This window comes from Colletotrichum navitas (genome assembly GCF_030913465.1).
Source record: "Colletotrichum navitas strain CBS 125086 chromosome Unknown LY79scaffold_175, whole genome shotgun sequence".
Taxonomy (NCBI): domain Eukaryota; kingdom Fungi; phylum Ascomycota; class Sordariomycetes; order Glomerellales; family Glomerellaceae; genus Colletotrichum; species Colletotrichum navitas.
In genome coordinates this window covers 13,660-37,808 of record NW_026850721.1, presented here as the reverse complement: position 1 = coordinate 37,808, position 24,149 = coordinate 13,660, and the positions used below count along the sequence as shown (strand labels likewise).

At 54.1% G+C, this 24,149-nt stretch overlaps 13 protein-coding genes across 13 annotated transcripts; 7 read left to right on the top strand and 6 right to left on the bottom strand.

The window, feature by feature from the left end:
• Positions 1 to 287: 287 nt before the first annotated feature.
• Positions 288 to 2,763, top strand: LY79DRAFT_654213 (major facilitator superfamily transporter). The gene is made up of 5 exons (XM_060562639.1): positions 288 to 765; positions 873 to 1,005; positions 1,094 to 1,301; positions 1,393 to 1,831; positions 1,965 to 2,763. The coding sequence occupies exons 1-5, from the start codon at positions 471 to 473 to the stop codon at positions 2,462 to 2,464; spliced, it is 1,575 nt and encodes a 524-aa protein (XP_060407202.1). The 5' UTR covers positions 288 to 470; the 3' UTR covers positions 2,465 to 2,763.
• A 161-nt stretch (positions 2,764 to 2,924) lies between these two features.
• Positions 2,925 to 3,665, top strand: LY79DRAFT_529723 (short chain dehydrogenase; the record flags this gene model as incomplete). Its single annotated transcript, XM_060556139.1, has 1 exon — positions 2,925 to 3,665. The coding sequence occupies one exon, from the start codon at positions 2,925 to 2,927 to the stop codon at positions 3,663 to 3,665; it is 741 nt and encodes a 246-aa protein (XP_060407201.1).
• A 993-nt stretch (positions 3,666 to 4,658) lies between these two features.
• LY79DRAFT_619759 (uncharacterized protein) lies at positions 4,659 to 6,402 on the top strand. The gene is made up of 8 exons (XM_060562043.1): positions 4,659 to 4,975; positions 5,029 to 5,143; positions 5,235 to 5,322; positions 5,408 to 5,447; positions 5,500 to 5,584; positions 5,702 to 5,902; positions 5,984 to 6,004; positions 6,080 to 6,402. The coding sequence occupies exons 1-8, from the start codon at positions 4,709 to 4,711 to the stop codon at positions 6,250 to 6,252; spliced, it is 990 nt and encodes a 329-aa protein (XP_060407200.1). The 5' UTR covers positions 4,659 to 4,708; the 3' UTR covers positions 6,253 to 6,402.
• Positions 6,403 to 6,459: 57 nt separating this feature from the next.
• Positions 6,460 to 8,020, bottom strand: LY79DRAFT_529704 (phytanoyl-CoA dioxygenase; the record flags this gene model as incomplete). Its single annotated transcript, XM_060556136.1, has 4 exons — positions 6,460 to 6,777; positions 6,853 to 7,156; positions 7,286 to 7,791; positions 7,871 to 8,020. 4 exons carry the CDS (start codon positions 8,018 to 8,020, stop codon positions 6,460 to 6,462), a joined length of 1,278 nt encoding a protein of 425 aa, XP_060407199.1.
• An 882-nt stretch (positions 8,021 to 8,902) lies between these two features.
• LY79DRAFT_675055 (oxidoreductase) lies at positions 8,903 to 9,592 on the bottom strand (the record flags this gene model as incomplete). Its single annotated transcript, XM_060564390.1, has 1 exon — positions 8,903 to 9,592. One exon carries the CDS (start codon positions 9,590 to 9,592, stop codon positions 8,903 to 8,905), a length of 690 nt encoding a protein of 229 aa, XP_060407198.1.
• A 504-nt stretch (positions 9,593 to 10,096) lies between these two features.
• On the top strand, positions 10,097 to 11,403 carry LY79DRAFT_529701 (alcohol dehydrogenase GroES-like domain-containing protein; the record flags this gene model as incomplete). The annotated part of the gene is made up of 3 exons (XM_060556135.1): positions 10,097 to 10,647; positions 10,733 to 10,844; positions 10,993 to 11,403. The coding sequence occupies 3 exons, from the start codon at positions 10,097 to 10,099 to the stop codon at positions 11,401 to 11,403; spliced, it is 1,074 nt and encodes a 357-aa protein (XP_060407197.1).
• Positions 11,404 to 11,989: 586 nt separating this feature from the next.
• Positions 11,990 to 13,008, top strand: LY79DRAFT_529717 (uncharacterized protein; the record flags this gene model as incomplete). The annotated part of the gene is made up of 4 exons (XM_060556138.1): positions 11,990 to 12,251; positions 12,311 to 12,400; positions 12,466 to 12,584; positions 12,652 to 13,008. 4 exons carry the CDS (start codon positions 11,990 to 11,992, stop codon positions 13,006 to 13,008), a joined length of 828 nt encoding a protein of 275 aa, XP_060407196.1.
• Positions 13,009 to 13,185: 177 nt separating this feature from the next.
• On the bottom strand, positions 13,186 to 14,997 carry LY79DRAFT_529732 (uncharacterized protein; the record flags this gene model as incomplete). The annotated part of the gene is made up of 2 exons (XM_060556141.1): positions 13,186 to 14,613; positions 14,716 to 14,997. 2 exons carry the CDS (start codon positions 14,995 to 14,997, stop codon positions 13,186 to 13,188), a joined length of 1,710 nt encoding a protein of 569 aa, XP_060407195.1.
• A 214-nt stretch (positions 14,998 to 15,211) lies between these two features.
• On the top strand, positions 15,212 to 16,601 carry LY79DRAFT_573056 (uncharacterized protein). The gene has a single exon (XM_060559432.1). The coding sequence runs from the start codon at positions 15,403 to 15,405 to the stop codon at positions 16,489 to 16,491; it is 1,089 nt and encodes a 362-aa protein (XP_060407194.1). The 5' UTR covers positions 15,212 to 15,402; the 3' UTR covers positions 16,492 to 16,601.
• A 1,869-nt stretch (positions 16,602 to 18,470) lies between these two features.
• LY79DRAFT_573055 (uncharacterized protein) lies at positions 18,471 to 19,165 on the bottom strand. Its single transcript, XM_060559431.1, has 2 exons — positions 19,019 to 19,165; positions 18,471 to 18,824 (listed from the first exon to the last, which is right to left on the bottom strand). Exon 2 carries the CDS (start codon positions 18,777 to 18,779, stop codon positions 18,504 to 18,506), a length of 276 nt encoding a protein of 91 aa, XP_060407193.1. The 5' UTR covers positions 18,780 to 18,824; positions 19,019 to 19,165; the 3' UTR covers positions 18,471 to 18,503.
• A 31-nt stretch (positions 19,166 to 19,196) lies between these two features.
• Positions 19,197 to 20,453, top strand: LY79DRAFT_529707 (major facilitator superfamily transporter; the record flags this gene model as incomplete). The annotated part of the gene is made up of 1 exon (XM_060556137.1): positions 19,197 to 20,453. One exon carries the CDS (start codon positions 19,197 to 19,199, stop codon positions 20,451 to 20,453), a length of 1,257 nt encoding a protein of 418 aa, XP_060407192.1.
• Positions 20,454 to 20,621: 168 nt separating this feature from the next.
• On the bottom strand, positions 20,622 to 21,700 carry LY79DRAFT_529744 (uncharacterized protein; the record flags this gene model as incomplete). Its single annotated transcript, XM_060556142.1, has 4 exons — positions 20,622 to 20,951; positions 21,015 to 21,133; positions 21,213 to 21,302; positions 21,418 to 21,700. 4 exons carry the CDS (start codon positions 21,698 to 21,700, stop codon positions 20,622 to 20,624), a joined length of 822 nt encoding a protein of 273 aa, XP_060407191.1.
• Positions 21,701 to 22,470: 770 nt separating this feature from the next.
• On the bottom strand, positions 22,471 to 23,999 carry LY79DRAFT_573052 (uncharacterized protein). Its single transcript, XM_060559430.1, has 8 exons — positions 23,731 to 23,999; positions 23,540 to 23,654; positions 23,383 to 23,470; positions 23,291 to 23,330; positions 23,148 to 23,232; positions 22,893 to 23,093; positions 22,791 to 22,811; positions 22,471 to 22,732 (listed from the first exon to the last, which is right to left on the bottom strand). The coding sequence occupies exons 1-8, from the start codon at positions 23,974 to 23,976 to the stop codon at positions 22,539 to 22,541; spliced, it is 990 nt and encodes a 329-aa protein (XP_060407190.1). The 5' UTR covers positions 23,977 to 23,999; the 3' UTR covers positions 22,471 to 22,538.
• Positions 24,000 to 24,149: the final 150 nt, after the last annotated feature.

Here is a 24,149-nt window from a genome sequence, read left to right as displayed (position 1 = left end):
ATTAGGTTAGACACTGGCACAATACCAAAACTGCACTGGCATTTGACCTGCTAATACCATCCGGGTGGGCTGACCTACGCACACTTGTCAACTGCGAGAGTCCGGGCGGATAGCGCGATATAGAAGGGAATGGGGCCATTGTTGGCCAGCACCAGGGACACTCTGAGTGGAGCTGGCCTGTGCTGGCTACCGCATAAGCGGTATGACTTTTGTCAGTATTGTTGCCGTTGAATATCGGGGCTATATCGTTGATCCGGGGGAATGCAATCAACAAAATAACAACTCGACGTCCCCTCTACACCTATCTCATACCTGATTACATACCTGAACGTCCTCAATTCAATGCGAACGCTGTAGACGGCCACTAATCCTGAAGAGCGCCTGGTAGAGGAGCGAACTGCAGCAGAAAAGAAGAAGGGAGAAAAACAGGAGAAAACAAGAAAAGAAAAAGACAGAAAAAAGAGCCCAGCATGCCAGAAGGCAAAGTGACCTGGGCCTCCCTCCCGCGAAAAGATCAGCTGGTCATCCTCTTCCTCGTCCGCTTCTGCGAGCCAATTGTCAAAGTATCCATCTCATCATATGTCTACTTTCAGCTGCAATCCTTAGACCCGTCGCTCCCCAGCGCTGCCATTGTCCAGCAGACGACGCTGCTGCAGGCCGCCTACACCATCGCGCAATGTGTGGCGAGCGTCTTCCTCGGAAGCCTCGCGGACTCGCCTAAGGGCGGGAGAAAGGTTGTTGTCGTCCTGAGTTTGCTGGGGTCTTGTACGTATCTTCATTTCTTCTTTTCAAACACGTTTGCCTTTTCATCAACGCTTGATGGTAAATATCGTGTCGACGTGGTACTGACGCCGGATGAATGGCGTATGTAGTCATCGCCTGCTCATTATTCGGCTTCGTCGCCAACTTCAAACAGGCCCTCGTGCTGCGTTTCGTCGAGGGTCTAACCAATGGTACCGTCGCTATGGTGCGAACCATGACGGCCGAGGTTGTGCAAGAAAAAAGGTAGAAAATAAAGTGTTGCGTAATATGGATTCCCGTGGCCATTTTTCTTGGCTGATGGCATTGGAAACCCCTCACTAACAAAAACCAGATACCAAGCAAGAGCCTTCGTCCTCCTCAACATCAGCACCAGCCTCGCCATCATTCTCAGTGCCCTCGTCGCGGCCGGCACCGTCGAGCTGATGCCGAAGGCTCATGGCGGTGGGTTGCTGAGCCGATATCCGTATGCCTTGCCCGCCCTTTTGAATGCTGGCTTTCTACTGGTGGTGTTGGTGACGGCTGTTTTGTTCCTCGAAGAGGTAGGTATACACTTGCACACAAAAGCATATCTATGTCTTCCCGTAATGAAGACACCGCATACCCTGCCAACAAAAGCTGACCAAGTTCCAGACTTCCAAGCTTGTTTGTCACAGGTATGATCCTGGAATTGCCTTGTCACGCTATATTCTCTCTCGGCTCCGACTGCTGCGCAATCATGGCAACAAAGAGGAGGGCGCAGCAGGGTACGCCCTCGTCGACGGAAACGAGGAGGAGATGGCCTTCCTCGACAGAGCGGAACCGCCGCCGTCGCCGTCAAAGCCGCCGTCCGAGACCAAACCCGTCGCCAGGCTCCCCAGCAGCCGCATTCTCACCAAGAACATGGTGCTCGTCCTCCTCGCGGCCGTCATCTTTGAATTGCACCTCGGGACCGCGAGCGTCGCCTTTCCGAATCTCCTTGTGACGCCTGTCTCCAGTAGGGAGGAGGAGGCGCTGCGAGAGCTGCCCTTCTTCTTTGGCGGAGGCGCTGGGTTCACGCCGGTGCCTTTGGCCGTGTACTCGGTCATGTACGGTGCGTACAAACAAAACCCACACTACTCCGCCACTCACCCATGGCCTTTCCTTTTTATTGTCTTTTTTGTCCCTTTTTTCCTTTTGGAACTATGTGCTGACCAAATCGTATCTCGATTCTTCCCCCCAAACAGGCATCTTATCCGTACCACTCCAACTCATCCTATACCCACGCTTAGCCCAACGGCTCGGAGCCCTGCGCGTCTGGCGCACCTTCTACCTCGCCTCTCCCCTCTTGTACTACGCATTACCCTTTGTGGTCCTTGTCCCCTCCAGCACGCCTCCGCCGTCTGGAAAGACTGGTGTTGCCATCTGGGCCGCCATCACGCCCATGCAGGTGGTCACGGCGCTACTGACTAGCACCGTGACTCCGTCTCTGACAGTCCTGATCAACTCGGCGTGCCCGCACCCGTCTGCGCTCGGCAGGACCCACAGCATCGCTTTCTTTTCCTCAATGGTGACGCGCGCGGGGAGCACAGCGCTGGCGGGTGCGTTGCTGGGGTACGGAACGTCGCATAATCTGACCGGATTGGTGTTCTGGGGATCTGCGGCCGTTGCCATGGTAGGTGCTTGTCTGAATCCATTCTTGACCGAGGGAACAGGTCACGAGATCCGTTTAACGGGGGATAAGTAATTCGCCATCCATCGTCGGTGACTCGATGGTGAGCAGCAAGGATAGGGGGGTGTGGGTATAGGTGTCTAACTGTGGGTGACGAGTCGCGCGAGAAGTAGGTAGAGAGGAATAACACGTGCGATGTACCACCCCGGCTATTTCTGTTTCGAAATCTGCAAGAGAAGAAAAAAGCAAATAAGAACATAAGGAGAAAAACAGGGCTGTAGGGGAGGAGGAGACGGGAAAGGAAGAAAAATGTATTTAACAGTGAATCGACGCACTGTATGATGGCGCTGTAGTACGTAGGGTAAATCACAGCGGCATTTTGCAGCAACATTTCCCTCGTTATAACCTACCTACCTACCTACCCACCTACAACGGAATACTATCATCAAAGAGAACCAAAAGTTTGAGAAATCATCTTGTCGGCATCATACAATAGCCAAGCAGCCAGCCAGCACCGCTGCAACAGTACTTGGAGATGGCCCGGTTCACCGCCAAGATCGCCCTCGTGACGTCGTGCGCATCCGGCAGCGGCGCAGCCATCGTCCGGCGGCTGGCTTCGGAAGGGGCGGTGGTGATCGCGGCGGACAAGTCGGGCCACGAAAAACTGGCGGCGGAGGTCGGGAGCAACGTGATCCCACGACACCTAGACGCGGCGTCCGAAGACAGCATCCGCGAGCTGGAAGAATACGTGCGCGCAACGCATGGGCGGCTGGACATTCTGGTCAACAACACGGGGATGGGGGGGCCGCGGTGCCCGATCCTGAACGTCACGGCCGCGGACGCCGCCGAGGTGTTTCAGTACAACATTCAAGGCGCCTTTCTGATCCTCCAGCTCGGACTGCGGTTCATGACGGCACAGGCCAGTGGAGGCTCGATCGTGTGCACGGCATCGGTAGCAGGGGTCCGCAGCGCGCCTAACTCGGCACCGTACGCCATGTCCAAGGGCGCCGTCATCGCAATGACCAGAACAGCAGCGATCGAGTACGCCAACGCGGGGATACGGGTCAACGCAGTAGCGCCCGGTCCTACGGCGGTGCCTATGGTGGAAGCGCTGGGGACGACAGCGACCGCGGGGCTGAGGGCACGGATCCCGCAGGGGAGGCTGGCAGAGCCGAGGGAGGTCGCCGCGGTGGTTGCGTTCCTGGCGGATGATGAAGATGCGAGCCACGTTACCGGCCAGGTTTGGAGTGTTGATGGGGGGTGGACGGCGTCTTAGTGGGGGGGGGGGGGGTGACGGCAGGTGGTGGGGTAGTGATAGAGGGGTACTACCTAGTCGGGCGGATACAGGGTAGTGTAGCGGGCCGATGATCGGCGACTGGGGAGGGGGGGGAGTGCTACCGTGTTAGGCAAGTCATACGTAGAGATCTTGTATGATCCTTGCGGGATTTACCGAGAATGCCTGCCTCTAAAGATATCCGTACTGAACCTAAACCCTGTTCTTATTGTGATCTGCACCTAGTTGCCATAGTGTGGTAGCATCCGGCAAGTATGCCCCCCCCCCCCCCGATTTAGCTACTGATACTGCATACTCCGTGCAGCCCCGTTAATAGCATATGCATGGTACATCCCACGTCACCGCCTCCCCAGCTATGCAGCCTGTCTGTCTGTCTATCTGTCTGATTGTTTGTTTGCACTTCCCTGTCAAAGAGCGTGAGCAATATCTACGCCTGACACAGGCCCTTTGGCCCACCTGGCTGCAAAAGGCAACTTTTGCGTAATGAATGTTGGTGATCTTTCCTATACAGCGTGTGTCTAGCATTGTACAGATGGGTGTCTCCACTTAGACCGAGAGGATGTCCTATGTAACAGCAGGTGTATGACAAGCCACAGCTAGGAGCAGCATGTGTACAAGTAGGAAATAACGTAGCAAAACGCTACACACAAAGACACCAGCAACAAAAAGAACAAGGATATCGAGGCAATCATACAGTGTATGTACCCCATCACTAGTTGGAGCGCACAGCAGGCATTAGAAATGTCAAGTGTAAGGTTTTCGATTATTACGAGAAATATTGTCTGATGAGCTTGACACACAACATGCCACATGAAGAAGAATATCCACACAGTCCAACATCATCAAGCGCTTCGTGACATAGACTGACTTGACGATTAATGGACCCACCACTAATCCACCAATCTATCATCCCGCCATTTGTACGCCCTTACTTAGAGGGGGAAAAAAAAAAAAAAAACCGTCCCGGCTCACGCAGTACTTACACAGCAGCACCACGCACGCAATACACTAGCCCGTAAGCCAAAATGCTCTACAGAGACCAATACGCCTCCCTCTCTTCCAACAACGCCGACTGCGCCAGCGACGGCGAGCCGGAAGAGTACCCCCTGACACCTAACGGCCTCCAGCCTCGCCCGCCGCCCCGCCCCAAGTCCAGCAACCGGTACACGTACGCCATCCTCGCCGTCCTCGCCCAGCTCGTCTATACAACTCTGGTCCTCGTCGCCGCTCGCCAGTTCTATTACAAGAGCATCTGTCCAGCTGTCGCGGCGCCGGATCGCTATCGCGCGTGGGTACGTACGTCTTCCGGCCGTGTGAAATGACCCTTTGACGTTGAAACGAGTAGGATGCCCTACAATACGAAGAGGTTCCCGCCGACCACGAGGAGCCTGACGACCACCACCCGTATCTCGGTGCTCCGCGGCCCGAGCTCGATCGGAATTGGAACACGTTATTGACGAGTAAGACCACGCCACCCGAAAAGCCTGCATGATTTGGAAAACTGCCCCGTCGCTGATGACTAATCATGATTGTATTCTTTATCAACATCAGCGTTCCGCAACCGCGTCCCAAGTGCCGAGATCCACAGGCTGGGTGTGGAGGAGGAGTCCATCTGGCTGGATGACGATGATGGTCAATAGTACGTTTGTCACTGCGCGGAATTGCTCGGACGATGATGACGATGACATTGAGAGGGAGCGAGGACAGAAAACTAACCGTTGTAGTTATGGAAGTGTGTGGGTTGGGCACAACCTGCACTGTATTGTAGGTCGAAATGTATCTGGTTCATTGTATGGTTGCTGACCGAGCATGGTAGAAATATCTATACAATGGCCTGCATCGCGATCATTACTATCACAACATGACCGCGGCTGAGGAGAAGTCGCATTCCAGTCATTTGCGTACGGCTCTTGCCCCCCTTTTTCACACATACACACTTCTTTACTCACTCTGCATCCTTTTTCTTTTCTTCTCTTCTTCCATGTTACTGCACCTCTGCATGTACTGACCAACAAAAGACCACTGCCTCCAGCGGCTCATGGACGCGCTGAAATGCCACCCAGACATGTCCCCGCTGACTCTGCACTGGGTCGTCAATGAGGCCGCCCCCATAGTCAACTGGGACGGGGCGCGGCACACATGCGCCAACTGGGACCGCGTCATGGAGTGGGCTAGGAGCACTCACATTGTCCCCGCTGGGAAAACTAGTCTCGCCGAGGGTAAGCAATCACCCAGGCCAGCGCCAAAACCGTGGACAAATCTGCTGACTTTTATCCCTCTCCTTCTTCCTTTTGTTGCAGTCGCCCGGCATCCACTCTACGGTATGTGCTGCTTGTCAAGACTGACGACCACTCTCTTTGCCTTTCTTTTGCAGGTCAGTGGCTGACGGCGACTAGCGACGTTCCTCGATGAGCACGGCCACGCCGATTTCTTGAACCAGGATGCAATCGTCGAGTGGGATAAGTTGTTTGCCAGACCGGATTGGCAGGCGTGGGCCAGGGAACATGGGATTCCGGAAGGAACTATTCCCGGGAAGGAGATGCTGAGGAACAAACATGTTGACGGGTAGATGCCTTGGTTGCTGTTCTGTTGATTGAGTTGGGTTGCCCGGATGGCGTGGCGGATGTGACTTGATCAATGCGGTGTGTATTAAGTCATTGGTAATGTCGATCAACATGCGCAAAAGTACGTAACAGTAACATGGTGTTTTGATGTGAGGGAATGATTTGGTACGGACCATGACTGTCGAACCCCAAGTGACCCAGAACACACAGATCTAATCTTTCCCGACGGCGACCCTCATCCTCCCGACCTGCGTCCCTGGCCAGCTGTACACCGCAAAGCCCTGTCCCTTGCCGCCGGGCTTGAGACTCGGCAGACCTAACAGCGCCCTCTGACGCTCCGACAGCTTGGCCTTGACCTCGTCGCTCAGGATGGACTGGTAGTTCTCAATTTGCCGGACAAAGAACCTGCAGAACGACTGCAGAATGACCGGCCGCATCTCGCTGGTCGTGTTGACGCCCGTCGAGTGCCACGTTCTGCTGTCGAGAAGCACGCAGGAGCCTGCTGGCGCTGCTATGGGGATGGATGTGCCCTTTTGTGGCAAAACACATGTCAGCTTTTTTTTTTTTTTTTTAATTCTTCCAAGGCCGCGGGGGGGAAGACATACGACATGATTGATATCCGGTAAGACGTTCATCAAATGACTCCCCGGATACACGCGCGTCGCGCCCTTCTCGTCGGAAACATCAGTCAAATACCACATGGCATTCAGCACATAGGCATGCGCCGTCGTGTCCGGGGCCATGACCATCTGGTCGCGGTGCATGTATATGCCCGACGTGCCGGGCCGGGCGATGTTGGCCGACATGGTGAAGAGGTTGAAGTTGCCGCCCAGGAACCACGGCATGATGGCGTCGATGAGCGGGTGGTTGAGCAGGTCGAGAAACTCGTCGCCTTTGTTGGGGAGGTTCCTGTTTTGTTTGTTTGCGACAAATCAGCAAATGCATCTACACGACGTATAACACGGAAACGAAACCACGAAGAAAGAAAACAAGAAAAGGCAAGCTAGGATGAAACAGGGGAAACCAAGACCGACTGACCAGACTCGCTGATTCGGCTGATCCCCCGCGCTCTTGTGCGCGGTGTCCAAATGCCCGACCCCAACCAGCCTCTCAGCCTCGGCCTGCTCCTCCACGGCGGTGCGGATAACCTGCACCTGCTCCGCGCTCAGCGCGTTCCCGCAGATGGCGTAGCCCCATTTCGTCAAGTCGCGCTTCAGCTGCGCCACGTCGTCCGTCGGCTTCGGCAATACGCCGGGGTCAACGGCCGCGCAAGGCGCCGGGACGCCGCCTGGGGCGAAGCACGCGGGGATGGCGCCGAGAGTGGGCGGCGTGGCACGCTTCCCGAAGGCGTGCTGGCTGTGCATGCGCCCATCGATGGCGTCGAGGATGTACTCTGGCAGGATGGTGATTGACCTGTGCGCGGTGGAAGGTACGGTGCTGGAGAGCACGGGCGGCGTCGTGGTGCAGTCGATGGTGAGGGGCTGGTGGGGGAGTGTGTCGGAGCCGAGCTGGAGGACAATGATTTCGTCCAAGTGGGAGAAGTTCTTGGATTTGGTTAGTTTGCTTTAGTCGACGTTGTCCGCCGGGGGGGTGGGGGCGTGGACTCAGGATCACATCACGTACTGAGAGGTTGTCTTGGATCCAGCGCCGGACCTGAGCTACGTTATCGTGGAAGCGGGCTAAAGGGTCGACGCGTGAGGTGTGATACGGCTTGTCGGCGAAGTCGAGGCCGGAGGTTGCCGGCGGGGACGGGGACGGAAGATTATAGGACATTGTCTTCTTGTTTTCCTGCTTTTAGATGATGGTGAGTATAATGACCGAGTGAAATAAACCAACTGGGGCTTAGTTGGATACAATGTTGGTCTCTTCCGGGTTGTCGATATCCAAGCACAAAACAACGGATGAACATGGCGGACGTCTTTGAGCCTTCATCGATGACGCCGGGCTTCGGGGTTCAATGCACGAGCTGCGCCAATTTTGGGTTGGCCTCGTACAAGCTTGTGATCCCTGCAACATAGACTTCCATCGTTAACTACAGAGTACGCAGTAGTACTCTATCGTTATCTCTTTGCTTCGGACTTTTCAACCCAAAGTACTCTGTAGACTGCTCCGCTTGACTAATACGAGTCAGTGGACTATTCTTTGGTTACCGGCCGAAGTTTTAATGCCTGAATTAGGAACCCTAATACCTAACCCCCTACTATTTAGGGTAAAGTTCACATTGATAGTACTTTTTATACTTATCAACTAACCAGTTTAGCTATTGGTGAATTTTTCTCCGATTTGTTATGTATCACTATCACGGTTACTTATTGTCACTAAGTAGCTAATTATTACATAAAATAAGTATTAAGTACTGATTATGCTACTATACGTACAGTTTTTCTTAAGGGGCATCTCAAATAGTAATAAATTACTAGCCGGACCGGCTTTTCTATTACTCAAGTTACAAGGTGTATATATAAGTGACCTAATTGGGTGTATGCATGTTTAAATTACCCCTGTAACCAAGTAAGTTGACAGAGAGAGAGTATCTTGAATGGATGCGCTTCCCACATTATATTACTCCTCAGTTAGACGTCGTACAACAATACGAGATGAATCCACATGAAACTCATCTCCCATTCTACACCGCCCCCCCGTTCTCCGTAACAGCTAAACCGAGACCCGCAGCACATATTCAGCAATCTTTTTGACATCCCCAACCCTCCTCGGCACCTCATGCTCGCCGTCGAACTCGACCAATTGGGCGCCCTTGTAATGGGTCGCATACATCTTCCTCGACTGAGGCAAGTTGATGGCATCCTGGCGCCCGTGGAGATGCAGCGTTGGCAATTGAATCATGATCCCCTCCTCACCGCGGGATTCCTGCTCGCAGATTTCCCGCATGTACTCAGTGGCGACGGCACTGTACCCGGGGCAGAGCAGCACGCCGAACTTAACGTCGGGCAGCCACGTCACCCGGCCGACCTCCCGCTGCCACAGGAGCATGGTCGACGCCACGGCGCCCTGGGAGAAGCCCAGGACTCCGACAATCTTGGCGCCGGGGTTGTTCCTCGTGTAGTTGTCGACGCTTTTGCGCACCGCCTCGTTGAAGGTGACGACCTCCGAGGCAGGGTCGTCGTGCACGGGCCTGAACCAGCTGTAGAACGGGTCCATGCCCGCGAAGAACGGGAGTATGTCGGGCCCGGGCGTGGCGATATGAGGTGCGGACGCGTAGAGAAAGTCGTACTCGTGGGCCAGTGCGGCGTGCAGGGAGGAGGTCTGGAAGCGGAAGACGTCGGGCGAGGATCCGCCGCCGTGCATGCAGAGAATTGCTTTGGAGGGTTTTTTGGAAAGGCCCATTGTGAAGGGACAAGCAGAATCAACTTGAGAGAGTGGGAAAACTGTAATGCAACTGTGGTCTCACGCTGTCTTGTGACATACGCTTCACGACAAATGGTTGCACACGAGCATGTGTGTGACGCAAGCTAGCGAGTGGTGATGGGACCAGATTAATATACGATCTGTCTGAGGGGTATAAATACATAGGAGGATATGCCCGCTATCATGCTGAATGACTGGGGTGAGGGGTGGAAGGGATTGTTATATCTTGGATGTATACAAGCGAACGTACATAAGGCGCACACATTATTCATCTAATTATGACCTTAAGGTCATGGCCATCACCGCCTCCAGATGATATAAATCAAAGTCCAAAACTGGTCATCGCAAGCAATCTTTTGATTTATCTTACATGTACTACTATTCCGTCTCTTGTCCAACCACATCCACAACCCTGTCTCCCTTTCTCTCTATCCTTGGTCCAGTTAATACCACTTCCATTTCTTTCTGTTACCGTTCGATAAAATGACGACAACGACCACTAGCCCGTTTGTACCGCCGGCCACCCAACCGGGCCTCGTCGTCGACGACGACGACAATGTCATCATCCGCCCCGATTGCCCCTTCCCCTCCCTACCGCCAGACCAAGTGCTGGTGCGCGTGCACGCCGTTGGCGTCAACCCTAGCGACACAAAGATGCGCGGGCCGTTCGCCCTCGCCCACGCCATCCTGGGCGCCGACTTTGCAGGCGAGGTTGTGGCTACCGGGGCGGACGTGAAGGACGTGCAGCTGGGCGACCGCGTGTGCGGGGCGCAGAACGAACTTTTCAAGGCGACCCCGGAGCGCGGAGCCTTTGCGGAGTACAACGTGACTCGCGGCCGCATGTGGATGAAGATTCCTGATGCGTGGAGCTACGAGGCCGCCGCGAGCCTGCCCGTGGGACTGTGTACTGCCGGGCTGGCGCTGAAGCTGCTGGGCCTGCCACTGCCTGACCAGCCGGTGGACAAGGGCGCGCATGTGCTGGTGTACGGTGGGAGTACGGCCACTGCAACGATCGCCATTCAGCTGTTGAAGTTGTGAGTCATTACCAAGGCGGGGGGCCCTGAGCCTCTCCACGTTTGGGGCTGGGTATGTACTAACACGGAGGGGTGTTTTGTCCAGGTCTGGCATGATTCCTATTGCTGTGTGCTCGCCCAAGAACTTTGCTCTGGCGATAAGTAACGGTGCCGAGGAGGTTTTCGACCGGAACGATAAGGAGTGTGCGCAGAAGATTGTGAGTTGGCTTGTTTTATTCCCCTGCTTGCCTACCTGCGTACCCCCCTCCTTATTCATAACCCGCCAGTGGGTGCAACGTATTCGTATACTCAGGAGCGTTGACCAAGTCTCATGTCTATATCCCGCTAACCAACAACACGATATAGAAGTCGTATACCAAAAACAATCTAAGATACGCCCTCGACTGTATCACCAGCGTCGAGTCAACGATTCTCTGTTACGCGGCCATCGGGCGCGCCGGCGGCAAATACGTCTCGCTGGACCCGTGTCAGGAGCACGCGGCCACGCGCAAGGTCGTCAAGCGCGACTTCACCGTCGGGCCAAGGGTGTTTGGCGAAGGATGCACGTGGCCTGCGCCGTACGGCAGCGAGCCTGATGATGAACTCAAGGAGTTCGGCGTGAGGCTCTGGGACGTGGCGAGGAAGCTGGTCGCTGAGGAAAAGCTCAAGAACCATCCCCTCAGGGTGCTGGACGGGGGCTTCGAGGCGATTATGGCGGGTATGGAGCTTATCCGGGATAAGAAGTTATCGGGGGAGAAGATCGTCGTGCGCATGTAAAGGTCATATTATAACAACGAATGAATCGAAACAGTCAACCAAAATCGCGAGTAATCAGACGAGTGATCAACAGTGACCCCCCACCAACCCTCCTCTCCCCCTAGTTTATCTAATGGCCTTGGAGTAATGAGCTTCTCACTACCTTGTCCAAGTAGATTTGCGGCCGCTCATCATGGGGCTGCATTGCCGCCATTCACTCACGGCAGGCAAGAATAGGGCGTGAACCCTGCCAACGCAGCTGGCCGTGGGCCTGTGGCTCGAATGGGGGAGCTGGCATCATCAAATCTCCGTTCAGAGCGACTCAGTAGTTTTCGGAAGCGTCCGGTTAAGGGTTGGGTCATTCGAAGGGGATGAGCCTTGTGTGCGTCTTTTATAACGCCACGGGGAAGGGTCCTCCGTAGCCTCGTTCATCGATTGATTGATTATACCTTTCTTTTTGAGACGAAGCCCACTTCTACTTTTACTTATCTAGTAATGTTATTTAGGCTTCCAAATCGAAGTCTTCTGCAAAGTGCAACGTGAATAAGCACGCTTCCCAAAAGTATAGCCTGTTCATCCCATCGGCAGCAGAGGTATCGCTGTAAACATGATTTTCCAAAAGTCTGACCGCAACGAGGACGGAGACGCGGATTTAAGAGACTCCAGTGAGGAGGACGCCAGGTTCATTCAGTTCGAAAATGAGCCGGCTTCTGCGCCGAGACCCGCCAGGCGACGGACCTTTGGCTCGATGTTTTTGCTGTCGCTGTCGAACCTGATCTCGCTGTCGGCTTTGCTGTTTCTGCTTGTCACACGCGATGGCCCAAAGCCTTGCGTGATGGATAAACATCCGCAATGGATGGCGCCCGAGAGTTAGCCGCCATTTACGATAGGCTATCATAACGCTTGAATTGGCTAACTGCTTTCATAGTCCCGGTGACCAAGGTCCTCGAGGGTGAGGAGATGTATACGCGCCCGCCGGATAAAGACGAGTTGAAGGCCTGGGACCACATCATGCCGTGTGAGTAACTCCCAAATCTTCCAAGTTGATTTGGGGGTCACTCGACTAGGCTGACCTTCAAACAGTAGGCAGAGGCCTTGTCATGGTCAACAAAACCGGCCTCCCTGATATGCCAGGTCTGAACAAGTCCTCTGCCCGTGGCACGTCAGGTTGGACCGGCATCGCGCACCAACTGCACTGTCTTGTAAGCCCATCACGATTCTCACACACTTGGCTTCACCCTTCAGCTAACTGAAAGAAAAAAAAAATAGTACTCTACCAAGCATGCCTTCTACGATCTCTACTACAACCGCACCGGCGATAAGACAGAGCCTCTTTTCGGCGTCGGCTGGCAGCTCGAGCACCTTAACCACTGCTGGGACTATGTGCGGCAGACCATCATGTGCCACCCCGATTTATCAGTCGAGTGGCGGGGTGAACAAGAGGGGACGGGCTGGGGGTATCAGCGACAGTGTAAAGACTGGGGTCCGATTTACGACTGGCTCGAGAAGCACCGGATTACAAATGATCGGGGTATCTTGGCTCTTGGGTATGAGAGAAGGCCGTTAGATACGAGTATCGTGTCCGGAGTCTGGACGAGTGAGGATCTGAAAGGCATTGATGTGTAGCGTCGCGTGTGATGGTTTGCGGCTTTCAAAAGCGGCTTAGCAGCAGTTGAACAGAACTGAATCGCGCTCAGGTATGATTAATTATATACCTAGAAAATCGCACAAAAATTACGATTTCCCGCCAAGCAAGCAGTTATTGCTCATCCATATTCAGATCGGAAAGAGGACCCCAATCGTTTACTTCATAAACTCGGCAAATTTCTCCCGGCTATCCTGCCCCTCGTTCAACCTCGCGTACGCCGCTTCGATCTCGGTCTTGTACTCCTCCTCGGCCTTGGTCCGCCGGACAAGCTGCTTGATGCTCAACGGCAAAGGACGCCCCTCCACCGTCAAAAAGACCGTCTCCGATGGGATCTGGATCTCCTTGACAACCTGGCGGTTCAGCGGTTCGATGACCGTTTCCCAGATCTCCCTCGCGACATCTCCCCTGTGCCGTCCACGCACGGCATCGTCGTACATGTCCAGGATGACGAAGGGCGCCGGTCGGCCAGCACCCCCGACAAATGCGAGCCTAACGCCGGGGTGCCTCTGGATCGGCGTCTCAAACTCGGCCGCGTCGAAGGACACGCCGCCGAAGAGCTTGACCGAGTCGTCGGCTCGCGCGAAGAACTCCCACCTGCGCTCCCCGTCGCAGTCGACCGGCCGCCAAAGCTCCTTGGTGTCGATCGTATCAACCCCGTCATACATCCTGGTGTTCCAGAAAGCGCACATGTAATCCCTAGCCTCCCCCTCCGGCCGGTCAATGAACATGCGGTGCACGCTGGCGTCGTCGGTAGCGTTGGTCGGCAGCCCCGACTTGTCGATCGAGACGAGCCGCACGTGCGCCTCGGGGATGAAGTCGTACGTGTACCAGAACTTCTTTCCCCGCGGCACGAACGAGAAGCGCCCGCCGGTCTCGGTGGCGCCGATGACGGACCCGAGGCGCGTGTGCTGCACGAGCGCATCGCCGACGACCTTGTCAAGCCGTGCGCCGAGGTACATAACGAACTCGAGGGACTGGAGTGTTGGGCGGGTCGTGGCGTCGTTGAACAGCTCGACAACGGTAAACGGCGTCGCCACCAGGCCGTCGACGTGGTTGAGCTTGGTGAGCTTATCGAACATGGCCGGCGGCAGGCCGACGGCATCGGCCGGAGGAAGCACGCAGCAGGTGTTGGCAAACACACCAAACGAGTTTGTTAGGATCAGCCCCGAGTTCCAACGCATGGGGCAGGCCAGGATCAGACTCCTACCCTGCAGGACCTCGGTGCAAATCGCCCTGGGCCAGTTCTTCTTGGCCAGTTGCCTCCATGCGCAGGCCGCCGCCCAGAAGCCGTTGTTCATATAAATGGGCTTCGGCGGGCCGGTTGTGCCGGAGGTGTGGATGATGAGAACGTCTTCCCATTTGTGCTCATCGTAGGTCTTGGTGTAGAGGTACGGCGCGGTGTCCTCAGCGTCAAGACACCATTCCAGGGATGGGAAGGCGTGCAGTGCGATTCCGGTTTCTTCCAAATCAAACGGCGTCTGCGCCGCGATCTCGTCCTCAGTGTACAGCCATGCTTTACAGTTGGACGCCGACAGGAGGTCGTGCAGTGCGGGTTTCATGAGGCGGCCATCAGGGGTGAGCAGCTAGTGTTGTCCCCCACACTTTTAATTAATACTATGCATTTCGGGAAGTAATGTCTGAAAGGAAACCAAAGAAAATGGAAAAAGCAAGAGGTGCCAACACACCTTACGGCTAGTCTTATTCAGCGCAGCAAAGACAAAGGCGTAGCGGATGTCATTGGACCCGAAGTATGACACGGTATCATTGTCCACCGACTTGCCGAGCGTCTTGTCCAGCCAGTGGGCGATCTTATTGATGCCGTCGTTGTACTGCTTCCACGTAATGGAGCGGTAGCCGTCTCTTTCCCAATCGTTGAGCGGGACGCGCGCGAAGATGTTGGTGGGTGTCAAGCGAGCTCTCTCTTCTATCTTGCGAACGAAGAGTTTTTCACCCGTTGCGAATGACATTTTGACAGATGCGGTAATGAGACGAGTTTGGGATGGCTTATAGTGTAGTGAGTTGTTCTTCACAGTCTTTGTATTTTGCTTCGAACAAATGATTGGTTTCAGAGCATCATGGGGGTGGCATCTCAGAAGTACGAGCGGTTTGTGGTGGTCCATGCCGAGTATAAATACACCTGCATCACCCCACATAACCTACAGTAGGCATGGTGGTTAATAACTCATGTCCTCCAAAACCTTATTAATATACTAACGCGGACCTAACCGGCAGCCGCCTCCTAGAGAACTATAACCATTGCCAAGAACCCGGGATAATAAGGTTTAGTTCCCGCGGCACTCAAGCCACCTCTCCCCCCTTGCGTTATCAGGTTGACGCCATCAAACTTAAAGCTAAACGACAAAAAAGACAAGATGTCAACGACAGCAACAGACCCTCCACCCCCTCACCCGCGCCTCTGGGCCGGCGGGATAGACCAATACCTCACTGACAACAACATCACCTGCGAATCCGCGACGCCCATTGAGGCTGGCACTTCCTGCTATATCTGGCGCCTGGACAGCTTCTCGCACCCCGATTACCCGCCATCCGAGCCGGCCGTGCTGAAATGCGCCGACAGCACCCCAAAGTTCGGCGACGCTGCCGTTTCGCCCGCCCGATTGTCCACCGAGGTCCGCGCGCTGACGTGCAGCGCCATGGCGGAGGCGTCGCGAGCGGAGCCGAGCGTGCGCGTGCCGCGAGTGTTGACGACAACGGAGAACGGATTCGTCATGTCCTGGGCGGGAGATTTGAACCTGCTGGACGCTTTCCGGAGTGGCGATCCCAAGCTTGACATGGCGGACATTGGCAAACGCATCGGCAAGTGGCTGGGCTGTCTACAGGTGGCGAGCGCCGCCTCGGGAGCCCCTGGCTTTGAGCCGATGAATCCGGAGTTGGGGCGCTTCTACAACCCAGGCGGGTTCATGGATCAGCTGGTCCAGTCCGTCGTGACTGATGGCGAGGAGAGCGACAAGATCCTGGCCGCGATGCGTAGTAAGGAGACGGTGCGCACACTGACGGCGTGGGATTTCCGGCCCATGAACAACCTCCTCCGGTGCTCGGGTGCTTCCAACAACGGCAGCAACAATAGCACGCCCGACATATACATCGTGGACTGGGAACTTGCGCAGTTCGGCGAAGCGGCGGGGGATGTAGGCATGTGGTGCGTCGAAGCGATGGTGTTGGAGGCCAAGCACGGCGACCGGGGCTTGCTGAGTTCGTTCCTGAAAGCGTATAAAGCGCACGCGGGGGAGATCGTGCGTAATGATGTGTTTGTGTGCAAGGTCGCCATGATTATTGGCCTCATGTTGGTCTACTTCATGCGCATTGCGCCGCGGCTCTGGGGCAGTACGGAGCAGGAGGTCACCAGTTGGCGGGGGGCTGCTGTGGACTTCCTGAGGGCCGGCGCCGCGGGTGATTTGGCGTGGTTAAAAAGGAGTTTGGTTGGGATTCTCTTGGAGTAACTTTGTGGTTCGCGTGGTCCTGTCCTTGCTAGACTTTGTACAAAGCGCTTGTTGGGCTGTGACTACACAATGCCGCCCTCTAGATAGACAAATTGAACAATACAAATGGACAAGCTATTCTTATTTTACAGAGATCATGATGTTATTACATGTTGTTTTCCTGCTGCGCCGAAATGCACTGTTTATGTATCATGTTCTTTTCTTTCTTCTCTTTTACACAACTCGGGTTGCTTGCAGAACGTACCTTTTCCAAAGCTTTACTCCTACCACTCATAGGACCAAAGGCCTAGCTGCCCATACATGACATTCACTGGTCATTACAGAGAGTCGCGCTAACGCCGTTGCACACGGTTAGACTATTTGCAAGGAAAATCAAAACCCCGCTAAAGCAATACACCAAAAATGATTTACATTCGTTTGCGAGCTATCAAGGTCCGCGGTGGGGATACAGCCCTGACTCAAGTCATACCGGCGGCTAAAGCGGCTGCGGAACACTTAGTGGCACGCAGTTCTTGTCTGAAATTGGATCTATTGCTATCAAGCAACGCATGACTCAAGACTGACTGGAATACATTTGTCAAAGTGAGTGATATACATAGTACCGTTAGGGGCCCTGAAATCATAACAGGACAGCAGTTTCACACGCGTGATTTTGCGTATTACGCGAGTAATAATCCATTAAGCCGGTTCTACTTCATTCTGCTGACAGTTAAAAGGGGTGTGAAATGCGAACAAGAAGCGAGCGGCAGCAAGGATTATACAATAAGATTAAGGAGTACGGGTATTTTGACGGAGTAGTTTTGGTACTTTGCGCCGCCTCTAACCACTTCTAGTAAAGCACCCATGTAGAAAAAGTCCAAGCTTTTTTGCCCTATGAAAGGGCACTAACGGGTCCCACCACCTAGACTCAATACACTTTAAATACTCTTTAAGTAGAAACTAAGATATCTTGAGAAGGAAAAGAGTAGTCAAGATATCAAAAAGAGGATAGATCTATAGGGTTAGTGCTTAGCTTGACCAGAAAGTTTAGGGTATAGAATTTATTCTAAGGCTTTCAGGGCTGGCTGAGAGAAGTGTGAGGAAAGTCTTGGTGTGGGGTAAAGTCTTGGTATGGGGTAAAGTACTCCGTACAAGTACTAAAACTACCCTATTATAATGCCCGTACTTAACAAGAGACCCTGAAGTGCGTTTTCTTGTGTCCCACGGGTAAGAATTGACCCCATGACTTGGCTGGCTGGGGAACAGGTGCTTAGAGCGGCGGTGAAGCCACCAAACACAGTAGCAGGACTTGCCTGATCTCGATACAACAGTGGCGAACAATTACACCTGGTAATGATCTTACTACATACATGTACTTTATTATGGAGCGTAAGGGAGGGGGAAACAAAGGTGGGGGGGGGGGGGTCTTCCTAGGCAGTCAAGGATCCAAATCCCCAGTAACTTTGTCGATCATGTACAGTATCTGTCACGCCGCGTGCGCCAAGCCGCTAGCAACGCTTTGATCTAACTAATTTAGACGCACAGGCAGGCGAGTCAGATCTTGTCGTTACTAATCAGACTGGACCTGGTCAACTTCATCCCTCGACTTCATCTACATAGCCTTAGCAGCACCCTGGGGCCAATGTTGGGGCACTGTTTTGAGACGATCAGACATGGCTTTGGCCGACGGTGTCTAACTAGTACATAGTATGATTTTCGACGGTTAGATTCAACGATACGCACGGAACGCCGAGGTGGGAGTGCTTACATCAAGGTTTGTTGTTGCCACGAGACATCTAAATGGCTTGACGTAGCTTTAATTTCACAGCCCCTGGCGAGTTATTCTTACCCCCTTTTCCATCAACGCCCCTCCAACGATTACTTTGTGAGCGCACCCATAGGCCGTCATCCTTGCTGGTACACCACCAATCTTGACCCTGCCGCAAAGTGTATTTAACAAGCTGCCACCCTCGCCGTCCCGTTCCGCTGATCATCCGCAACTTTCCTATACCTAATCGTGACTTCTATCCTATCTACCCTAGAGCGGTATCGGCAATGACGTAGTGGGCCCTATCCGGAGTCTTAACGGAATCCGCAGCCCCGGAGACAATCGACGCCTCGGTGCCCCCGAGGGAGAATAATACGGGGACGAGCTCGATGGAGCCAAGCGAGTCAGTCGCTGCAGCGCCAGCAAAGGGGCTGCGTTTCTGGGCAATTGTCATTGCCCTAGCAGCCAGCAAGCTCATGCTGGCCCTCGAGGTCACCATCGTCTCTACAACCCTACCAACCATTACGCACACCCTCGGCATGGGATCGAGCTACGTGTGGGTTTCCAACGGGGCTGCACTCGCCAGGTTCGTTTCTCAATATCCCCCCCCCCCCCCCCCCCCCCCAAACTAGTCATCTTCCTTGTCTTTCTTATCCCTTCAGTTCCTGACCAAATATTCTTGGCTCGTCCACGCCCCCTTTGTTTCACCGCCCTATTCCCGTGCACCGATCTGACAGACATACTCGACGATTAACACCTCGATCTGCCCTTCCTATACAGTACAGCGATCGCCCCGCCCCTAGGCCAACTGTCTGACCTCTTCGGTCGCCGCTGTCCCACCTGCGTATCCGTGCTCCTCTTCGTCGTTGGCGGGGTAATCTCTGGGGCGGCATCCTCGGGCCCGCAGCTCATCGGTGGACGAGTACTCCAAGGCCTCGGCGCAGGCGGCATCAACGTCATGTCGAGCATCGTCGTCTCCGACCTCGTCCCCGTCAGGCATCGCGGCAAGTATATGGCCGTCATGCTGGCGGCTTACTTACTGGGAGCCGTGAGTGGTCCGTTAGTGGGGGGTTTCCTGGTCCAGAACGGCGCTTGGCGGTGGGTGTTTTGGCTGCCCGTCCCGTTCGGCGTGGTGAGTCTTCTGGCCTTGGTCGTTTTACTAAAAGGTAGCGTCAGGCCTGCAAACACAAGCCGTCGTGAGCGCCTTCGGCGCGTGGATTATGCCGGCAGCCTGGTGCTGGTAGCCGCGACCGGTGCCATGCTGTACGCAGTCACCTACGCCGGGTCCGAGTACCACTGGTCTGATGGCCGGATAATCGCCGCGCTCACCGCTGGCGTCGCGGGATTGGTTTTGTTCTGGCTCCTCGAGCGGCGCCTCGGGCGCAGCGAGACGGTCGAACCGGTCATGCCGCTCCGCCTGCTGAACCACCGAACGGGCGCTACTGTGGCGGCCGGCGCGTTTGCCAGCAGCCTGCTTAGCAACTGGACCAACTTTTTGCTACCCGTGTACTTTCAGGGCGTGCGTATGTCGACACCCTCGCGGGCCGGTGTGCAGCTGCTACCTATCATTGCTGTCGCTGTGCCTGCGAGCATTGTGTCTGTCGTCTTGGTGAGCAAGCTCGGGCGGTACCAAATGCTGCACGTGTCTGGGTTCGCGGCTATGTGCATCGCGTGCGGGCTGTTTAGTATCTTAAATGAGGCGTCGGGAGACGCCGAGTGGATCTTGATCGAGGTTTTGTTCTCGCTCGGTCTAGGTATGGTGGTCAACACGTTACTGCCGGCGTTTCAAGGCGCCGTGAAAGAGAGCGACCAGGCGGTAGCTACTAGTACTTTCACATTTGTGCAGAGTCTGGCTATCATCTGGAGTGTGACGATTCCCGCCGCAATATTCAACAACAGATTTGAGGAGCTTGCGGGTGGGATATCGGATGAGCGGGTCAGGGAGCAGCTGGGCAGCGGAAAGGCCTACGGATCTACGACGCGGGCATTTATAGAGAGCCTACAAAGGCCGGTGAAAGGCGAGGTCGTGAAAGTCTTTGGCGAGGCGATTAGTGGCGTTTGGTACATGGCGGCCGGCATTGCTGGCGTTGCTTTCTTGTTTGCGTGTGCCGGGGGGGAACTTGTTTTGAGGGACAAGTTGGAGACGGACTTTGGGCTGGAGGAGAAGAGGGATAAGGGGATAAGAAGAGGGGATGAAAGTAAAGTCGGCGCATAATCTTACACGTAAGGTGCTGGTAGGAGTAACGACAGATACACACACACACACACACACACACACACACGATCACAACATACATGGATGGAATCTGACTTCTGGGAACTGTTTGACGTACATTGTTCTCACGGCACATCTCGACCAACACACAAAAACACACATTACCCATCACGACGAACTCTCCTTGTCCAGCGGAATCCTCTCTCCCTCTCCCCTCAACAAGCCCCAATTGTTCGACGTCCGTCTCTCCAGCACCCACTGCGTCAGCGCATCCCAGTCCTTGCACTGGTGCTCATACCCCCAGCCCGTCTCTACCTTTTCATTCCATCGATGCCACTCGAGCGTCACGTCTGCCGCGCACATGATGTTCTGCCGCAGATAGTCCCAGCAGTGGTTCAGGTGTTCCTTGTTCCAGCCTGGGTCGGCGGGAAGCTCGCGACGTTGCTTCGGGTTGTCGATGCGGTCTAGAAGCTCGTAGTAGCCACGCATTGTGCTGTACTGTCCAGCTGTCAGCGGTGATTTGCATCTCTGATGAGGGGTGTTGAAAGGATTGGTACGTACGAGGCAGTGAAGCTGGTGGTATACCGATGGCAGCGCGATATGCTCTGGCAGCGACTGGTTCAGGCCAGGCATGTCCGGGAGAGCCGTCTTGTTACGCATCTGGACCCAGCCGCGGCCCTCTGTTTTTCCTCTCAGTCAGCCGACTTCTCCTCACATGGCTGTCACAGAGACGACCAAAGCGATTCGGGGAAGACGTACTTGGCAAAAGTGAATTCCAAGCAGCAATGCTCTCATTGTTGGGTTCCTGCCCGAAGATCGGCTCACTCTGCAATATCTTTTTCGTGGGGACTGATTTTTTCCGTTAGCATCTCGAATACAGATCGATAACTCTGCACATATAAGAAGCGAGACGAGAAATAAGAAGATGAAGAGCAGCAGGCTAACAAGCAGATGTAGAACGTACTCTGCGGAGGGAACCAGTCCGGCTGCGGCGGATACACCGCCGTTGTCTGCATGGGCTGTGGACTCAGCGCGGCTTTATAGAACAACAAACATAGCGTGACGGCGTTGGAAATCGCCAGCAATATGAGACCATAGCGAATCCGCGGTGATGCAGTTGGTTGGCTGCTGGATACGGTGCCGTCAAGCAGACTGAATTTCTCCTCGTCATAATCAGAGGATGAGCGCGCGGTACTGTCCTCGCCGGCACTGTCCTCATGAGAGGGCACTCTTGGAGATGTGGACATTGTCAATTTGGAGCGTGAAATGTTGAATCGACAAACAAGTGGTGGCGGACTGGTTGTACAACCAGCAAAGCCAAGTCATGACAGAAAATCGATAGATGGAGCTTAAGCCTGACACGCACGGGGAGACGTGGGAGAGAGAGGCATGAGCGGCAGAACCTGTTGTGGGCATGGCCGGTGCCTTACCCCATACTCAGCACCATAACCCTCGTTTATCATGACTCGGAAGAGGCTGGTGGGTATTACTGAAGCGAGCACATGTAGTAATCATAGAGAGGCTGCGTAATCACTATCATGAATACGTAGCATGTACGCCCGTTCGAAAAAGGGAGGGGCTAAACCACCGGCCAAAAACTCAAATGACCATATGCATCCGACAAAAAGCCCCCACAGTTCCTTCTAGACAGTTAGCGGCTATTGACTCTGATTGAACGGGCGTGTGTGTTTCCATGGGGACAAGGGGGGGGGGGACCCAAGCTTGCCTGGCAGCGTACATCGTACGTCCTCACTCCGCTCAGATACAGGGTGGATTCTAAATGGGAGATGATAGTTTCAAAACTCAGCTTTTATTGAACGTTAAGGAGTAATGATTTTCGTTCGAAAAGGCCTCAACAATCAGATCCTGACTAGTAAAACATATGTCTCCCCACAACTTTGCCGGGTTAAGTTTGTCACATTGATGCCGGCAAAACAGACGACGGGCCATTCATTCCATTCAACAGTGCGTATTCTACTTCACGGTTTCATGAATTCATCAGTCAGTATACGCAAATCCGGTAATACTGCAATTTTACCACTACCTACCTAGGCGAAAACCTCGCAAATCCCCCGAAACCAACTCTCAGTGATGACCATAGTACTCATTCTGCTTCTTGGCAAACTCTTTCAGGAACCGCTCCGCATCCTCCTTCCCCGGCCCGATGCCTTCCTCCCTCGCCCAATGTTGGTAATCCGCTCTTTTCGAGAACTCCCCAAAGTCCACCACTCCCTCGAGGTTGGCGAGAATGAACCTACCGTGCTCGTCAACGAAGTGGCCTGTATATGTTAGAATTTGTTCTGCTTTCATGTCAAGCATAAGCGAGGGTTATCCTACTGTAGATGGGGTGCTTCATCTCTGCAATTGGTTGCGAAGTTAGAAAGATATGATTTTGAGGTGGCATCAAGGAGAAAGAGGAAGCGAAATGCTGCTGCTTACTAGAAACTGACGGCATGGTCTCGGAGTGCGTCATTGAGTTTTCGTTCCCCCACTTCATTAAGCTTTCCCAGTCCACGCAGGACCGTTGCACGCCGTCCCATTTCAGAACCGGGACGTGGTCGTCCGCTGTCCAGTGGAGCAGCACCGGCGTCATGTCAGCCTGGCACTTGGCCGAGGACATCAAGTGATGAAGGCAGTGTGCTGTAACAATGGTCAGCACCATCATCGACACCAGTTATTCCACAAAAGACCTACAAAGATGGCTTCTTTGTTTATCTCGCTGCTTCTCCGTGACGTTGGGAAAATAGTAGTCTTCGTGTATTGTCTGGTAGATGTAGTTCTGGCAAGCGAAGTGTTAGCTGATTAGCACCGCAGCAGACGAACTGGGATTGAATTACGATGCAGTGTAGGTTGTGGACCACGGCGATGCCGCCAACACTGAAAATGTCATTATATCTCCTTCAATCGCGGTGTATCCATCTAGACTTACAAACCGCCCTTGCCGTCATCGAAAGGAATGGCGTCCGAATCGGGCCCCAGCCTCTGTGCTTCGGAATTGGGGAGCCGGCTCGAGAAGGCTTTGCATCAAGTCAGTCTGTCTAGTTGTGTAAAACATGCGCAAAAATGCGCGATGAAAGACTTCGAACTTAGTAGTAGCTTGCGCCAGTTGGCGTCAAGTTCGGCGCTTGGAGTGCCGAGGAAAGGGTCGGAGTGGTGTGGCGTGGCTGGATTGAAAGGCGCAGGCTTATACCCGATTTTGTCCTGGCATTTTATGTCAGAGAGGAGAAACACCGTCAGCAGTAGAATAAGGAGATGCAATCATCCCGAGGAAACTCACCCACAAGTGAACCGTGTCTTTCGCCGCAAACCGCGGGCAGTACGGCTTGTGGATGAACTCTTGCGCATAGTAGAGCACCGCCGCCGTGTAGAAACCTAGCCCCAGAAGCGCAACCAGCAGCCACAAAAAACAAGCGAGAATAGACTTCTTCCTTCTCGGGATATATTTCTCCTGGTCGGTGAGAGAAATAACGTCCAGCTCGTCCTCTCTCGACGTCGAGAGTTGGTGATACTCGGATGAAGGCATGATTGGCAGTCGTTGGAATACCGGAAACATGAAGAAGAGAACACAATACGAGTATAATCTGAGAGGGAACAGGCGGGGAATCCTTTGAGTAGGTGGTCAGAAAAGTCGTGTTGGCCCGATACTGGCATCGTACCTTGCACCCAGTTCAAGTGACTTGCCTCTCACTGTGGGCT

Excerpts from the sequence above, each read along its gene's own strand:
- LY79DRAFT_654213 (XM_060562639.1), top strand. The coding sequence starts at position 471 with ATGCCAGAAGGCAAAGTGACCTGGGCCTCCCTCCCGCGAAAAGATCAG. Across the intron at positions 1,302-1,392 it reads CTGTTTTGTTCCTCGAAGAG|ACTTCCAAGCTTGTTTGTCA; the intron begins GTAGGTATACAC and ends ACCAAGTTCCAG. Across the intron at positions 1,832-1,964 it reads CGTGTACTCGGTCATGTACG|GCATCTTATCCGTACCACTC; the intron begins GTGCGTACAAAC and ends CCCCCCAAACAG.
- LY79DRAFT_619759 (XM_060562043.1), top strand. The coding sequence starts at position 4,709 with ATGCTCTACAGAGACCAATACGCCTCCCTCTCTTCCAACAACGCCGAC. Across the intron at positions 5,585-5,701 it reads GTCGCATTCCAGTCATTTGC|ACCACTGCCTCCAGCGGCTC; the intron begins GTACGGCTCTTG and ends GACCAACAAAAG. Across the intron at positions 6,005-6,079 it reads CGCCCGGCATCCACTCTACG|CGACGTTCCTCGATGAGCAC; the intron begins GTATGTGCTGCT and ends GACGGCGACTAG.
- LY79DRAFT_573056 (XM_060559432.1), top strand. The coding sequence starts at position 15,403 with ATGTCAACGACAGCAACAGACCCTCCACCCCCTCACCCGCGCCTCTGG.
- LY79DRAFT_573055 (XM_060559431.1), bottom strand. The coding sequence starts at position 18,779 with ATGCCGAGGGTGTGCGTAATGGTTGGTAGGGTTGTAGAGACGATGGTG.
- LY79DRAFT_573052 (XM_060559430.1), bottom strand. The coding sequence starts at position 23,976 with ATGCCTTCATCCGAGTATCACCAACTCTCGACGTCGAGAGAGGACGAG. Across the intron at positions 23,094-23,147 it reads TAAACAAAGAAGCCATCTTT|CACACTGCCTTCATCACTTG; the intron begins GTAGGTCTTTTG and ends CCATTGTTACAG. Across the intron at positions 22,812-22,892 it reads GACCATGCCGTCAGTTTCTA|AGATGAAGCACCCCATCTAC; the intron begins GTAAGCAGCAGC and ends AACCAATTGCAG.